The 14571-nt window shown below is 45.4% G+C and overlaps 1 protein-coding gene across 1 annotated transcript in view; it reads right to left on the bottom strand.

Annotated features, from left to right (window-relative positions):
* Positions 1-720: 720 nt before the first annotated feature.
* Positions 721-14571, bottom strand: part of Retreg3 (reticulophagy regulator family member 3) — a 24441-nt gene continuing 10590 nt past the window's right edge. Inside the window, exons 2-9 of the mRNA XM_021175606.2 lie at positions 11118-11224; positions 8350-8380; positions 7347-7473; positions 6502-6586; positions 5206-5343; positions 3843-3925; positions 3212-3344; positions 721-2823 (exon numbers count right to left, since the gene is read on the bottom strand). Coding sequence (XP_021031265.1) covers positions 2366-2823; positions 3212-3344; positions 3843-3925; positions 5206-5343; positions 6502-6586; positions 7347-7473; positions 8350-8380; positions 11118-11224 — 1162 coding nt within the window. The 3' untranslated portion in view covers positions 721-2365. The remainder of the gene's footprint in view (positions 2824-3211; positions 3345-3842; positions 3926-5205; positions 5344-6501; positions 6587-7346; positions 7474-8349; positions 8381-11117; positions 11225-14571) is intronic.

The raw sequence follows: 14571 nt of genomic DNA on the forward strand, positions 1-14571 counted from the left end.
GTGGAAGGGTACAGTATTAATTTTTCAATCCTTCAACCTAAAACTTCATTAAGCCATTATTCAGAACATGCATTTGTCCCTACTTGTTTAAGGGGCAAGGTTAAGAATTAAAAATGATGGAACGACGAGGTTGAAGAGATGGCTCAGCAGTCGCTTTTCTTTGCAGAGGACACTAGATTGTTTTCTAGCATCCATACGGCTGCTAAAAACTGTCCTTAACTCCAAATCCAGTAGATCTTTCTTTTCTGTGGGCAAGGCAAGCACATGGTGTGCACACACATACAGACAGACACAACACTCATATACTTATAATAGAAGATAAATCTTGCGGGGCAGTGGTGGTGCACACCTTTGATCCCAGTACTTGGGAGGCAGAGGCAGGCGGATTTCTGAGTTCGAGGCCAGCCTGGTCTACAGAGTGAGTTCCAGGACAGCCAGGGCTACACAGAGAAACCCTGTCTAAAAAAAACAAAAAGAAGATAAATCTAAAAGAGAAAAAAACAAAACAAAAAACAATTGACACATGCCTGCAAGGGTGTTATATTTATGTCTTGGTTGTAGGGGGGAGACGTGGCCTCAAGAGGGAAAAATAGAAAGGGCAGGAGGGTCCCTGACATCCACCTGGGCTTCTTCTTCTGAGGGTCACCACCCCAGATTAGCTATTAACAGATTAATGAGAAGACTTATCAAGGAAGTACACAACGAAACAGCAGTAGTCTCTTAAAAGATTGTTCTCATACAAGATTTATTCCCCTGCACCCCCCACCCCAGCCCAATTCACAGTGGAGGACTTGGGAGATTCAGAGCAGGTTCCACTGGTACAAGAAAAGACCTGGATTTGCTTGCTCCCCTTCCCTCCCTCTTCCTCTTGCCAACTCCCAAAGCATGAAGCTACACACACTCATGCAAACACGCAAAATCCCAAGCCTTTCCCTCACCTCCCCTTTTTTGTTCTTTTCCACATCAGAGTTCACCTGTAAGACATCTACCTGGCTCTAAGGAAAGAGATGTCCAAAGTATCTGAGAACCCTAAAGTGGGGAGATGCCATTATTATGCCTAACTTTCACACTCACTATGGAACAGGCACCTGCCATTCCTCTTCTCACTGTTAAGTATTCTCACTCCCTGGCCTCTATCTTGTCCATCAACCAAGAGCAAAAGTGTTAGCACAACCCTCAACCTGCAGCACATAAAAATGGGCTCTGTCCAACATCCCTCACCCAAACACAGGAGTGCTGGGGGAGTGGTCCCTGAGGATCAGCAAAGGGTTAATGCAAGAGGGAAAGAGGAAAGAAGAATTTGGCTTGAGCTCTGATTTGGGAGACAGAGAGGCAGTATGCTGGCACAGGTTGAGAACCAATGATCATTTAAGGGGTTTTCACATGATTTGATTCGGGGCTGCAGAACACCTACCCTTGAGAATGGTCTCTGCTGATTACCAACATCCTTACTAACTGGGCTCATCCTTACAGGAGTTAGGAAGTGGTATGGTAAGAAGAGCTGGTGGCTCTTGGGATGAATGCCATGGCCATTTGTAAAGTGCTACTTTGCTATACCCCATAGAATTATTGCTTCTCCAGAGGAGGAGCAAGGGAAGAAGGAGGAACATAAACATGGATATGATATTGCTTTGCTCATTGCTCAGATTGATGGTCAAATGGAGCCAAGGGTTAACAGCACCAAAGACAACCACACAGCTGCAGGAGCTTTCATGAGACCTCAAGGTAGGCACTCGCCAACTCAGCCAGCCAGCGGATCCTACAGCTCACGGTGATAGAGCAGAGGCTCAGCCCCACAGCATGTTCACATTTCTCAAACTCTGCAAGCACTCTGGCGTGCTCAGGGTCAGCCATCTAGAAATGAAGATGGGCTCAGGAACAGGAAGTGGGCCTGCTCTGCAGAACCAAAGGGCACACTTGCTTTGAGAACACAAATCAAATCATGGTAAAAGACACAGATGATAACTCCTGTAGCTGCTGCCTGGCTTCTGTGGCTCCAGTGAGGTGAGGAGAAGAGATGGGCTCTTGTATCAGTGAGGGCCCCTGAGCACCCAGACCTAAAAGCAAACAGCACTACCTCCTCAAAGGGGAATCAAATCCCTACTTTGTTGCCCGTAGTACCACCCTGATGGAGAGAAGCCTCCCTTGGGGGAGCATGTTCTCACTTCAGTGACTAAGCACAGATACGATGTCTCACTGGCAGCAGGTAAGAGTATGTCCTCTTAGCAGGCCTCTGCATCAGCCAGGCCACCCAGCACACAGATAAAATTCAGGGGACAAGACTGGGTTCTTCCCTTGCCCCATCACAGAAAGTGGGGTGGAGGAAAATAACCTACAGCACAGTGACCCCCCTCAAAGGAGTCTCTCAGTGGCTCCTAGAACTGGCAGGGTCTAGCTGATTCAGCTCTGATTGGTCCAGAAGTTCAAAATCATCTCCTTCAGCATCAGTGTCAAGGTCTGAACTAGGGGCCCGGAGGAAGCCTCTTGTTGCTCTTCGGGGAGGTGGGCCAGAAGGGTCTGTCTGGGAGGCCTCTGACAAGGCTAGTTGGATCATACCCTGGGAGACCAGGCTGGCAAGGTTGCTGGTAAGGTTAGATCCTCCAGGAAGGGAACTAAGCAGGAGCTCTGGCAGTGCAGCCTCATTCCGACTAGCAGGCAGGACCTGGGTATCCCCAGCCCCTGGTGGGGAGCGGTACATCAAGCTGGGCATCCCAATGCTGGTGTCGTCCTCATCGTCCAGGCCAGCAGGATCCACGTTAATGGAAGGGAAGTCGGGCAGGTCTCTGGCGAATGACTCCTCTGGATCACTGTGGCCATCTAGGTCTGAGAGAACACAGCTGTGTGAAACATGGTAGCTGCCTGCTCTCTGTGCCCACACCCACAAGAAGTCAACCCTATATAACCAGGTTTTCCCACCCTGTAACTGCTTAAGATGAAGCAAAACCTGTGAGACTGGTTAGTTTGTTGTCACCACTCAGATGGCCATGACTGCTGATGGGCAGAGAACTGCCTGTCTTCCTCTACTGTGTCCATGACTAATAAGAGACCGGGGCTTCAAGGGCAGCATAACAGCCATGTCATATCACACCCTTGGGCAGATTTATTTCTTACACCACTACTCAGGAGAGGAGGGGGCACAAGGAAGCCTCCATCCAGGGAAGGTACAATGCAAAAGTCAGAGTTACTATCCACTCAGGTCAAAGGTTCTCACCTTCAGAGCCTTCTGTTAGAGGTGTTTGGCCTCTTGACAGGTTAAATGTGCCATTTTCTGTACAGGAGACTTCAGCATCAGAGTGCTCCGAATCTGTGATAGCCAATTCCCTGGCAACAGTAGAATCATCCAGCTTAGAAAAAGAAAACAAGTCTGAGATGATGCCATCCGCAATCGGCTTTACTGACGCAAGCCCTGGAAGACCCTGAAGCTGACCCATGAACCCAGGACGGATGGAAACTCTGTCCACAGTCAGGCTGCCTCCCTAAAGAGAGCACTCTTTTCTCATCAACCTCTTAAGCTCAGGCCGTCTTGGGTAACCAGAAAAATATACTTATTAACCAAAAGTCTCGATGGGTTGGCTGCTAGAAAAGATTTATGTCAGTTCCAGGTTCTTCCGTGGTAGTAGGGTAAAGCAAACCCGAGTGGTTTTACTGTTCATCAGGCTCAGTCTGAGTTCTCAGACCCCATAAAACACCTGAGGTGGGTTCTCTCCTCAGCTCTGTAATAAGAGAAAGAGGAATCTAGGGTCTCTGAGGGACCGTGATAGGCTTGAAACCTGGTTACCATCTCAATGTGCATTGCCAGATGGAGCAAAAGGACCAGGGGAGCAGCTTCCACAGACAGATACCTGAGGACAGAAGGCAGCAAGTTCCTCTTCACTGTCACTGTGGCTGTCCATGGCACGTTCTGAGTGCAGAGCTCTGCGGCGCACTAGTGGAGAGAGCAGAAGGTCCTGATGCCTTTGAGGGAAAAATCTCCCTTTGGACTCCAAAAGCATGTATCACAACACAAGAAGAAGCTCTCTAAATATAGCCCTAGTGTCCATAGCAATGTCTGAAAGTAAGGATGCCGAGTCTAAATTGTTACACAAGACTACTACATCTCTCCTCCAACAACCCTCCTTTTTCCAACCCAACACATCTCTAGAAATCCTGGCTAATGATGAACTACCCATCTAGCAGCAACGTTGAGGATCTCCTAGAGGTAAGTGGCGCAGTCATGGGAAGGAACAGGAAGCTGCTCACCCTGGGGAAATGAGGCTTTTTTTTTTTGGTTTTTTGAGACAGGGTTTCTCTGTGTAGTCCTGGCTGTCCTGGAACTCACTTTGTAGACCAGGCTGGCCTCGAACTCAGAAATCCGCCTGCCTCTGCCTCCCGAGTGAAATGAGGCTTTTAAGGACTGATATTTTTCAACTAGTTGGCCCAGATGAAGCTGGGCTTGGTGACCACATTCATGATTCTTTGAAGGCCAGTGCTTAATCAGACACCCAAACTGATAAGACCAAAGAGAGGGACACATCTGCACCACTTTCTTTGTGTTAGGTAGAACTCAGGTTAATAATAGTATACTTCTGCATCTATGTGGCTATTCTTGATCATCTTTGGAAACAGCTTTCGTTAATGGAAAGAGGCTGGCTCAGAAGTGTCAAAACCCTGCACTAGCATTTACTCAGTTTAAGACCACTTGAGTCTCATGGTTAATGCAGATTATCTAAAAGAGTGCACAAAACAGCCCATCCAGGGCCTGGACACTTGGAAGGTGTTTCATAACAGCAGATGGTACTACAGACATCTTCCATAGCTTTTTCTCAATTTGGGAGTTTTTCTCTAATCAGTTTAAAATGGAGTTTAAGGCCTTTGTAAGAAAACCTGGCAAGCCTGCCTAGGTTTCTCAGAAAAATATTCCCTTTCCTCACTACTTTCTACTCCTACCAACCACCCCCCACTTCTACTTGAAAATTTTAAAGTTGCTCTTATGTTCACATTCCCTGTGGCAGTCAGAGAACAACTGTCAAGTGTGTGTGTTAGTTTCTCCATCAAGAGGACCCTAGGGATTAAACTCAGGTCATCAGGCTTGGTAGCAAGCACCTCTATCTGCTGAGCCATCTCATGGGCCCTATTTCTCCCACTTTTAAAGACTTACACAGTTTGTGAGGCCTGGCTTCTCCTCTTTCCCTGATAGGTAGAAGAAAGCCATCCCATGATGCTTACATTGTCTTTCTCTCTGCTTGGACATCATGTAGCCACGGACACTGAAGTCCAGCCGCTGCAGAACTGGCTTCAGTCGCACATAGGCTCGATCCCACAGACGGTGATAGACAGCAAGAGGCCACATCATAATGATGACGACTGTGAAGAGTGGAAATAGAAGAAAATGGAGATTGCACAAAGCAATCTTTTTTGTTTGTTTGTTTTTTAAAGATTTGTTTATTATGAGTACACTGTAGTTGTCTTCAGACACACCAGAAGAGGGCATCAGATCTCATTACAGATGGTTGTGAGCCACCATGTGGTTGCTAGGATTTGAACTCAGGAGAACAGTCAGTGCTCTTAACCACTGAGCCATCTCGCCAGCCCTGCACAAAGCAATCTTACCTGCCCCCCTGCTGTTGTGTCCTTAGGACTCTGGGCAGAACAATTCAACTTAATTCTGCTGGTCACCTCCACTAGTGACCCCTATCATATACAGTTTTTCAGAGCAGGAACTTCTGTAGCCATCCAAGGATCCACATCACAGCTATACACAACACATATGCTACAGGACCAGGCAGTGTGGACATACGGAGTAAAACAGTGACAACTGGCCATGTGATTCTGAGATAAAATTACATATATAAAATACTACATATGGATGTCCAGCAGAGTGGCACAGGCCTTTAATCCCAGCACTCAGGAAACAGAGGCAGGGAGATCTCTATGAGTTTGAAGCCAGCCTAGTCTACATAATGAGTTCCAGAATAGCCAGAGCTGCACAGAGAAACCCTGTTTTTTAAAACCAAAAAAGAAAAAGATGGGCTAGGATATATATCAGTTGCAAAACACTTGCCTAACATGCATGGCACCCTGGACTGGACTTCCTAGCACTGTAAGCTCCCCAAGAGGAAATGGGGCTTATGCAAAGGCCCATTATGTGAAGTACCATTTCATAGTTTCATGTAAAAAGACATTTAACAACAATAATCATGTCCTGAATATATGGGAAAGTCATTGTTGGAGCACTAAAATATAGAGGGCCTCTCCCTAGACAGCAGTTCTCAACCTGTGGGCTGTGACCCCTTTAGGGGGCTAACGACCCTTTCATAGGACTCACGTATCAGATATTTGTATTATGATTCAAAACAGTAGCAGTTATGAAGTATCAATGAAAATATCTTTATGGCCAGGGGTCCCCACACCATGAGGAACTGCATTAGAGGGCTGCAGTGTTAGGAAGGTTGACAACCTCTGACCTAGAACCACAGCTGACTATGGCTGGAAAAGTGTAGGGAGAAGTACTTTCACACTTACGCATCAAGTAGGACAGCAGGAGCCCAGGGATGTATCGACCCAACATGGCCAAAAAGGTCAGTATCCCGCAGCTCAGCAGGCAGAACTGGGAGAAGCAAGAAGCAGTATTAAGTTTCTGCTACATGGCAAAGGACTGCAGTGGGGATGGGGGATTAATGGAGGGGTGACTGAAGACTCTATGATCTGAGTCAAGCATGGACATGCCAGAATGACAGCCTCAGTCACCAGTCCAGTGGTGATTCTGTTCTGGCAGACGAGAGAAATCCCTTCTACTCAAGCTCCCTTCACATGGAAAGACCATACAGCTGTGCCTTTCATGCCAGGAAATTGGTTTAAGTTTTAGCCAAAAAATCTCTCTGAAAACATGCATTGGTAGTGGGTTTTTTAAGTAAAATTAAGAAAACAGGAATATTAAAACCCAACAACTTATCATGTTTAATGTGACACAGACCACACACAAGCAAGCTGTCTCTTCTTGAGACAAAAGAATGGCCTGCTCTGTGGGGCTGGAGACAGCTCTGTTGTATCACTTGCCTAGCATGCAGGAAGCCCTGAATTCAATCCCTAGCACAGAAAGAAATTAAAAAAAAAAAAAAAGAAAGAAAGAAAGAAAAAAAAAAAAAAAGAAAAGAAAGGAAAAGGAAAGAAAAGAGCCTACTCCAAAGCACAGCAGCCATGGAGTCAGGCTCCTGCCTTTCCTGGAGCAGCCGGTCAGAACCCTTCCTATCACCTCCCTGTGTTTCTATGAACCTCATGTCTTTTATGAATGAAGGTACACGGGGAAATAGTGTCTCAACATGAACTGAGCTGAAAGCCAGAGCTGAAAGTGAAGAGGGAGGTCTTACCTTGCCTGGGTTTTGCTTTTTGAAAAGCAAAAGATTCCTTATGAAAATGGTCCCACTAACCCAGACTTCAGCTACATGGTGGCAGAGCTCGGGCACGCTGAGCAACCGAGGGTGCACAAAGCCCCAGCTATGGGAGAGAGAAGGGGAGCTGTGAAAGGAGGCTGTTTAGGGGCCCCCCATCTTGCTGTGCTGCCAGCCGATGTTTCCGGATTTAAAGAGGGCTTGGGGAGCAGCTAGTCCCAGGTGCTTTAGAGGTGAAACATGTCATTCTTCTTGGCTTACCAGGTTGAAACTTGATTTGGGGGACTAGGAAGACAAACTTGTTCTAACAACTCCACCCTATGAGCAAGTGGCTTCGTCCACATGTATAAACCTGCCAGCAGCCCCAAGGCCCTGTATGCTTGAAAACACCATGTTCTCCACTCTCAGACCACAGCAATTCTGTGCGATTGCAATCCAGGGACACAAGTAAAAGCCTGACTGACTCCTCTACAGCTGAGAGGGAGGCAATGTGAGGGAACAAAGCAAAACCAAAATAAACCTCAGCCAGGAAATTCCTTATCAAACACACGGGTGGATGGGTTAAGGACGAAAGCAGAGGCTCTAAGACACACAGGGGATCTTCAACACTGGCTTGCTGATGCCAGGAAACAATGTTTTGTGACCCAGAACTTAAAAATAGCCACAGGCCACAGAAACACCAAGTGATGCAGTATGAAAGCCAGGAGACCATGAGTTGCCTCTAAGTTTTCACACTGTGGCTTATTAATGCAGCTATTTCCCTGGCATGTCAGGTTGTAAGTCACCACTTCTTTTCCAGAAATGTCTCATCCTATAAAGACGAGAAGACACGAGTATTCTCAACCTGAATTTTAGAATTTGTTATTACTTGAAACAGACTAGGTGTATAATGTTGTATCCAGAATATGGGGTTAAGAACATGTAACCAAAAACCAACACACTCCATTAAAACAACAGAAGGGAAGTAATTGCTGCTCCATACCTCTCGTTGTCCAAGGCGTCAGATCTCGGCACTACAACATTAAAAATAAACAGTATTAGCTGGTAGGCAAAATGAAACAAGTATTAGGCTGTCTGGTGGTCTAACTGTTCAGGCTTTAATATGCTTAGGAAAAAGTAAACATCAGTAGCCAGTAAAAAGGAGCTCCCATGTTACATTGCCAGGGTTAGGAAGCTGCAGACAATGGAATAATGGTTTATGTGTCTTCAAATGACAAAGCATTTTTCCATGGGCAAGGAGAAGGTACAAATGGACCACAAGAACTACAACTACACACTTCAGCTTACAGCCAAGGTGTCTGAGAACATGGTTTGTCCATCCCTTGAGTATGCCAGACTGCTCACACACGTCATGGTGTGCCAAGCTCCTAAGGCATGTTGTGACTACTCCAACTCTCTTTAGAGATACCTATTATCTGCTCTGAACAATATAGGCTTCTGACATTTACAGATATGAGACAGGCTGATTTCTTGAACTCTATAAAATAAGGAGAGTGATGCACTTAAAAGCTATATACTGTATGCAGTGCGACCATCCTGCCAGCACTTCAACCTGACTGACTGCTCCAGAATCCCCATCAGTTCTCCTTTCGGACTCCCACCTGAACCGATCTCCACTGCCTCTGCCTATAGCTGGCAAATGCAAGCATTCTCCCACTTTTAAAGTCCACAAGTCAACTTTACTATTCCTAACCATCTATTACGTATCAATGCCTAGTCCCCCCATTCTTGGTACTCTCCAAAACACCTACCACCAGACTCTGGACACAAGGATACAGCTGCAGTTTCCTAGCACAGCCTCTGCTTCCCCCTTGGCTCACTCTATCCCACCATATGAGATGATATCAAATTAACCTTTACTCTCAACTCAGTATGCTGCTCTATTTTAAATGATCTTCAATGATGATGCACTGCCTAAATATCTATACCTAAGTTTTTTTTTTTTTTTGGTTTTTGGAGACAAGGTTTCTCTGTATAGCCCTGGCTGTCCTGGAACTCACTTTGTAGACCAGGCTGGCCTCGAACTCAGAAATCCGCTTGCCTCCGCCTCCCGAGTGCTGGGATTAAAGGTGTGCGCCACCACGCCCGGCTTTATACCTAAGTTTTAAGGACTTATAAATCTAAGTTCTCTCTTGAAAACAGACTCCTCATTCCTATCAAAATGTTCAATTTTCTGTTCCCAGGAGATTCTTAGCAAGTTGTGGTTCTTTTGTGTATGGTTGTAGACAGGATCTTGTGTGTTCAAGCTAACCTCCAACTCACTACATAGCTGAGGCTGACTCTGAGGGCCTGCTGACTCCATGCCTCACTTGCCTGCGGTTCTTCAAGCAAGCTACTGTCCTACCTGGAAATATGTTCTCTCTTGTTACATTCACTGACTGACTTGGGTAACATACATAAATCCATCTACTAAACACTACACTGTATCTCCGATTTATCCTTTGGGTCGTCATTAATTTTTCTTCAAGTGTCTATAGTTTTTTAAAAGAGAAACTGTATTTCTTATTGCTTATTACATAATTTAGAAGAAATTCTTGGGAGGCAAACTGATGCTGCCTGGAGCTGGGCATGGCAGTACACGCCTGTAACCAACAGCTGAGAGGAAATGCAGGAGAATTAGCAGTTCAAGGTCACCCTAAACTACACAGTGAATTGGAAGCTAGCTTGGGCTACATCGACACTGGGTTTTGTTTTTGTTTTTAAGTAATGGCCAGGCACGGTGGTGCACATCTTTAATCTCAGTACTCAAAAGGAGTGGGAAACCTCCATGAAATTGAGGCCAGCCAAAGCAACACAGTCAGACCTGGTCTCAATAAATAGATGAATAAATAAATAAGAAAGAGCTAGAGAGATGGCTCAGCACTTAGGACCACTGAGTACTCATCTAGAAGACTTGGGTTCATTCAATTTTTGGCATCCATGTGGCAGCTAACAATAGCCTATAACTCCAACTCCAAGGGATCCAAAGTCCTCTTTTGGCCTCTGTGTACATCAGGTACACAAATGGTACCCAGACACACAGGCAGGCAAAACTCCTATTCAAATAAAATAATAAATTGATGCTGTCTCAGTAGCTAACAGTATCCAGTAAAGTCATTTGAGTCTAAAAGATAAAACAGGAAATGGTAAAGCCTTTGTATTTCTCAGCCCACTTACACCAGCAACACCAGCTCAGGTGGCAGACACAGATCTGCCAGCACTAATGCAGTAACAGAAAGGCAGAACCCAGCTCTACAGGCCCACGGGTGAGGCATAAGCTTTTCTTTTCTTGTCTTTTTGAGACAGGGTTTTTCTCTACATGGCCCTGGCTGTCCTAGAACTCACTATTTGCCTGCCTCTGCCTCCTGAGTTCTGGGATTAAAGGTGTGGACCAACACCCCTGGCCTGAGGCTTATTTTTCTTTTCTTTTCTTTTTTTTTAAGATTTACTTATTTATTATATGTAAGTACACTGTAGCTGTCTTCAGACACACCAGAAGAGGGAGTCAGATCTCATTACGGATGGTTGTGAGCCACCATGTGGTTGCTGGGATTTGAACTCAGGACTTTTGGAAGAGCAGTCGGGTGCTCTTACCTGCTGAGCCATCTCACCAGCCCGAGGCTTATTTTTCAAATGTCTCCTAAAGCAACTAATTCAGACTTCAAGATCAGTTCCCAGAAACCCATACTCCTCAGAACAAACAAACACCCTAAAGGCAGAAGTCCCTTAAAAATTACCAGTTCAAATTATTCTAAATGCTACAAATTTTACCGTTTATCTCAGGCCAAATTTTGTTCTTCCATTGGTCAACACAGACAATGATCATTAAGCTGAATGCAAGCAAAAACACAAAACGAAGCGATGTCAGTGCAAAAAACCTAGAGAAAGAAAACAGAAGAGGGTTACTAAGTAATAGAGCCAGTTCAGAAAAGACCCATGTGCACTCTGGGCTAGGTGAACAGACCTAGTTCCAGGTTTGCTGGTTGTTAACTAGTTATACACCTTGGTTAAGTCACTCCAGTTTTCTAGACCCCAGCTATTTTCCAATGGAGATAGTAGTTTCTTCTGTAAAAGTAAAGGACTAAGCCAGGCAGTGGTGGCACACGCCTTTAATCCCGGAACTTGGGAGGCAGAGACAGGTGGATTTCCGAGTTCGAGGCCAGCCTGGTCTACAGAGTGAGTTCCAGGACAGCCAGGGCTACACAGAGAAACCCTGTCTTGAAAACAAACAAACAAAAAAGTAAAAAACTAAATCAACGTCCTGGAGACCCTTCTGAGCTTTCGGTCTATTATGCAGGACAAGTTGTAAGGAAAGTAAGTATTTATTTACTAAAGTTAAGCCCTAATACAAGTCAATAGCTGACACATGCACAATAGCACAATTTAATTGTGCTATTGTGTATATTAATGCCTAATTAGGCATGCTATCACAGACGAAAGGACGGAGCTGCCCCCTCAACCAAAATGACTCAATTAAGGACATACAGAGAGCCAACCCTCAAGGTGTGTCTAAAAGGTACTTCAGGATCAGCACCAATACTGAGACTCTTGTAAAGAAAACCCAAAGGGAAAGCCAGGTGCAGTGCCCCGTGCCTGGAACCCCAGCTCTTGGGAGGTGGAGCAGGATGATTAGAAGTTTGAGGTCGTTTTCATCTACATCATGAGTCTGGGGTCAGCGTAGGCTATTTGAGACCCCATCTTGGGGACAGGTGGTGGTGGTAGTGGTGGTTTTTTGGAGAGACCAGCATTTTCCTGTTACTGAAGTGAACCACAGACCGTATCCCTTATGATTACAGATGCAGACTCTTTAATAAAATATAAACAAATTAAGTTTAACAATATATTAAAAATTATACCACATAACCAAGTGGGATTTGTATTTATGACTGCACATGGTATTGGGTTATACAGGACACTCTCATACATGTATGTATGTGTTGTGCATGGAGCATGCTTCGTCTCCAGGCCCTTCATTTCTCTCTTCCCATCATTAGTTCTCTTTGTTCCCCGAGAGTTTCATGCCAACTGTCATCATGTCATAAAAATATACATGATTTGATGCAGCTATCTACAGTCTAAGAAGCACAAATGAGAGAAGGCATATGGTATTCATCTGAGACTGAATAATTTAATGTGATTCTCCCTAGCTGCATCAAGCAGGAACGTGTGTAGGCCCGAAATCTCTATCACTCCAGACAGGTTTTCCAATACAGACCTGGCTGCCCTAGAACTCTGTAGTCCAGGGTGGCCTTAAACTCAGAGCCCTGCCTACCTGCACCTGACTCCTGGGAGGAAAGGTTTGAGCCACTATACACACATGCCACTCCGATTTATCACTTAAACAGGGTTTCGGCTGAATCCAGAGCTCATCAACAGGAAAGACTTCTGGCCAGCGAGTTCCAAGGATCCGCCTGTCCCTGACCTCTCACCGGGGACACAGATGTGTGATCAGACAAGGCTTTTACATGAATGTTGGAGATCCACGTTCAGGTCCTCGTGCTACAGGTCAGGAATCACAGCAAGACCAATACAAGTAGCACATCACCACGCAGCCAATGAGGGGACTGGAAACGGAGCTCAGTCGGCACAGTGCTTGTCTAGCGTGCATGAAGACCACGGTTCAATCCCCAGGACGGCACGGCCCGGCGTGCTAGGCATGCCTACAGCCATCTTTCCAGAATGCCCATCTTTAAGGCTGAGATCTCGTTAGGTTACCTTGGTTGGCCTCCGTATTCTTGAGCTGAAGCAATGACTTGTTTCAGCCTTCAAACTCTGAGACTACAATCAAATACTACTGCACCAAGCAAGACACAGCTTTTAAGGTTATAAGAGGGACGGACAGACGGCTTGGTGGGTAAAATTACTTGTAGCAAAAGCCTGAGAGCCTGAACTGGGTCCCTGGAGTCCACAGTGGAGCTGAGGGGAGGATTTTGGAAAGTAGCCCTTTGACTTCCTCATGTATACACCTACACCAGCAGACACACAAACAAAAACCATAGCACTTTATTCACTTTATTCACTAATAACAAAACAAAAATTAGGCCAGACATGGTGATACACACCTTTAATTCCAGCCCTTCTGAGGCAAAAGGAGAAAGGCTGAGTTTGAGGTCAGCCTGTTCTATGTAATAAATCCCAGGCCAGCTGGGGTCATACAGCGAGACACCTGTCTCAATAATAACAATAACAATAATAAAAAATTAAACTTAAATTAAAAATAACATCAAATGACCCTGAGTTTGGTTCCCTAAACAGAACCATCATGTGAACTTATGATCTGTTTCCTCACGCATAATGTGATGCTCACAAGTCCTGAGCTAAGATGTAGCTCCTTGCCTTGCATGCATGAACATCTAGTTTGATCCTCAGCATCAAATAAAACCAGTGTGGTAGCCAACACCCACACTCCCACCACTTGAGAGGTAGAGGCAGGAGGATCAGAAATTCAAGGGTATCCTTAGCGACATCGTGAATTTCAGGACAAGCTGGACTATATAAGACTTTCTCTTTTTTTAAAAGGAAAACAGCAGACTTAATCACCTATAAAATATAATATTTGATCCTGGCCAAAAAGCCAAGAAGAAAATGTAAGGAGCCAGCTACTGTCTAACAGTTCTGCTCAACTGTTCCACATCACAGTGGCACTAGGCATTAACACAGCAGCCAACCAAACAGGTGACAATGATCAGGAGCTGGTCATAAGTCACCATTCTGGAATACCCTCAGCTCAATATCTGATTAGTAATGTTATATAGTCAAAGAACAAGCCTTAAGGATAGAATTACAAAAGGCCAGGGATAGTACTCAGTTGGTAGGGCTGTCTGGGTGTACAAAGGCCCAGCTTTGATCCTCAGCCAGGAGGGAGAAGCAGGACAATCCAAGCAGCGTCACAGAGTTTAATACCACACTAGGCCCGTGAGACAGTCTCTGAAGAAAAAATATGCTGGACATGGTGGCACATGCCTTTAATCCCAGCACTTGGAAGACAGAGGCAGAGTCCAGCCTGGTCTACATAGTGAGTTTCAGGGCAGCCAGACAAACCCTGACTCAAAAAATAAAATAAAATAAAAGTAAAGTTTTAAAAAATTAAAAGCTAGGGCTGCAGAGATGGCTCAGCAGTTAAGAGCACACAATACAGCCGGGCCTGGTGGCGCATGCCTTTAATCCTAGCTATTGGGAGGCAGAGGCAGAGGCTGGCGGATTTCTGAGTTCAAGGCCAGCCTGG

This window comes from Mus caroli, chromosome 11 (genome assembly GCF_900094665.2).
Source record: "Mus caroli chromosome 11, CAROLI_EIJ_v1.1, whole genome shotgun sequence".
NCBI lineage: Eukaryota > Metazoa > Chordata > Mammalia > Rodentia > Muridae > Mus > Mus caroli.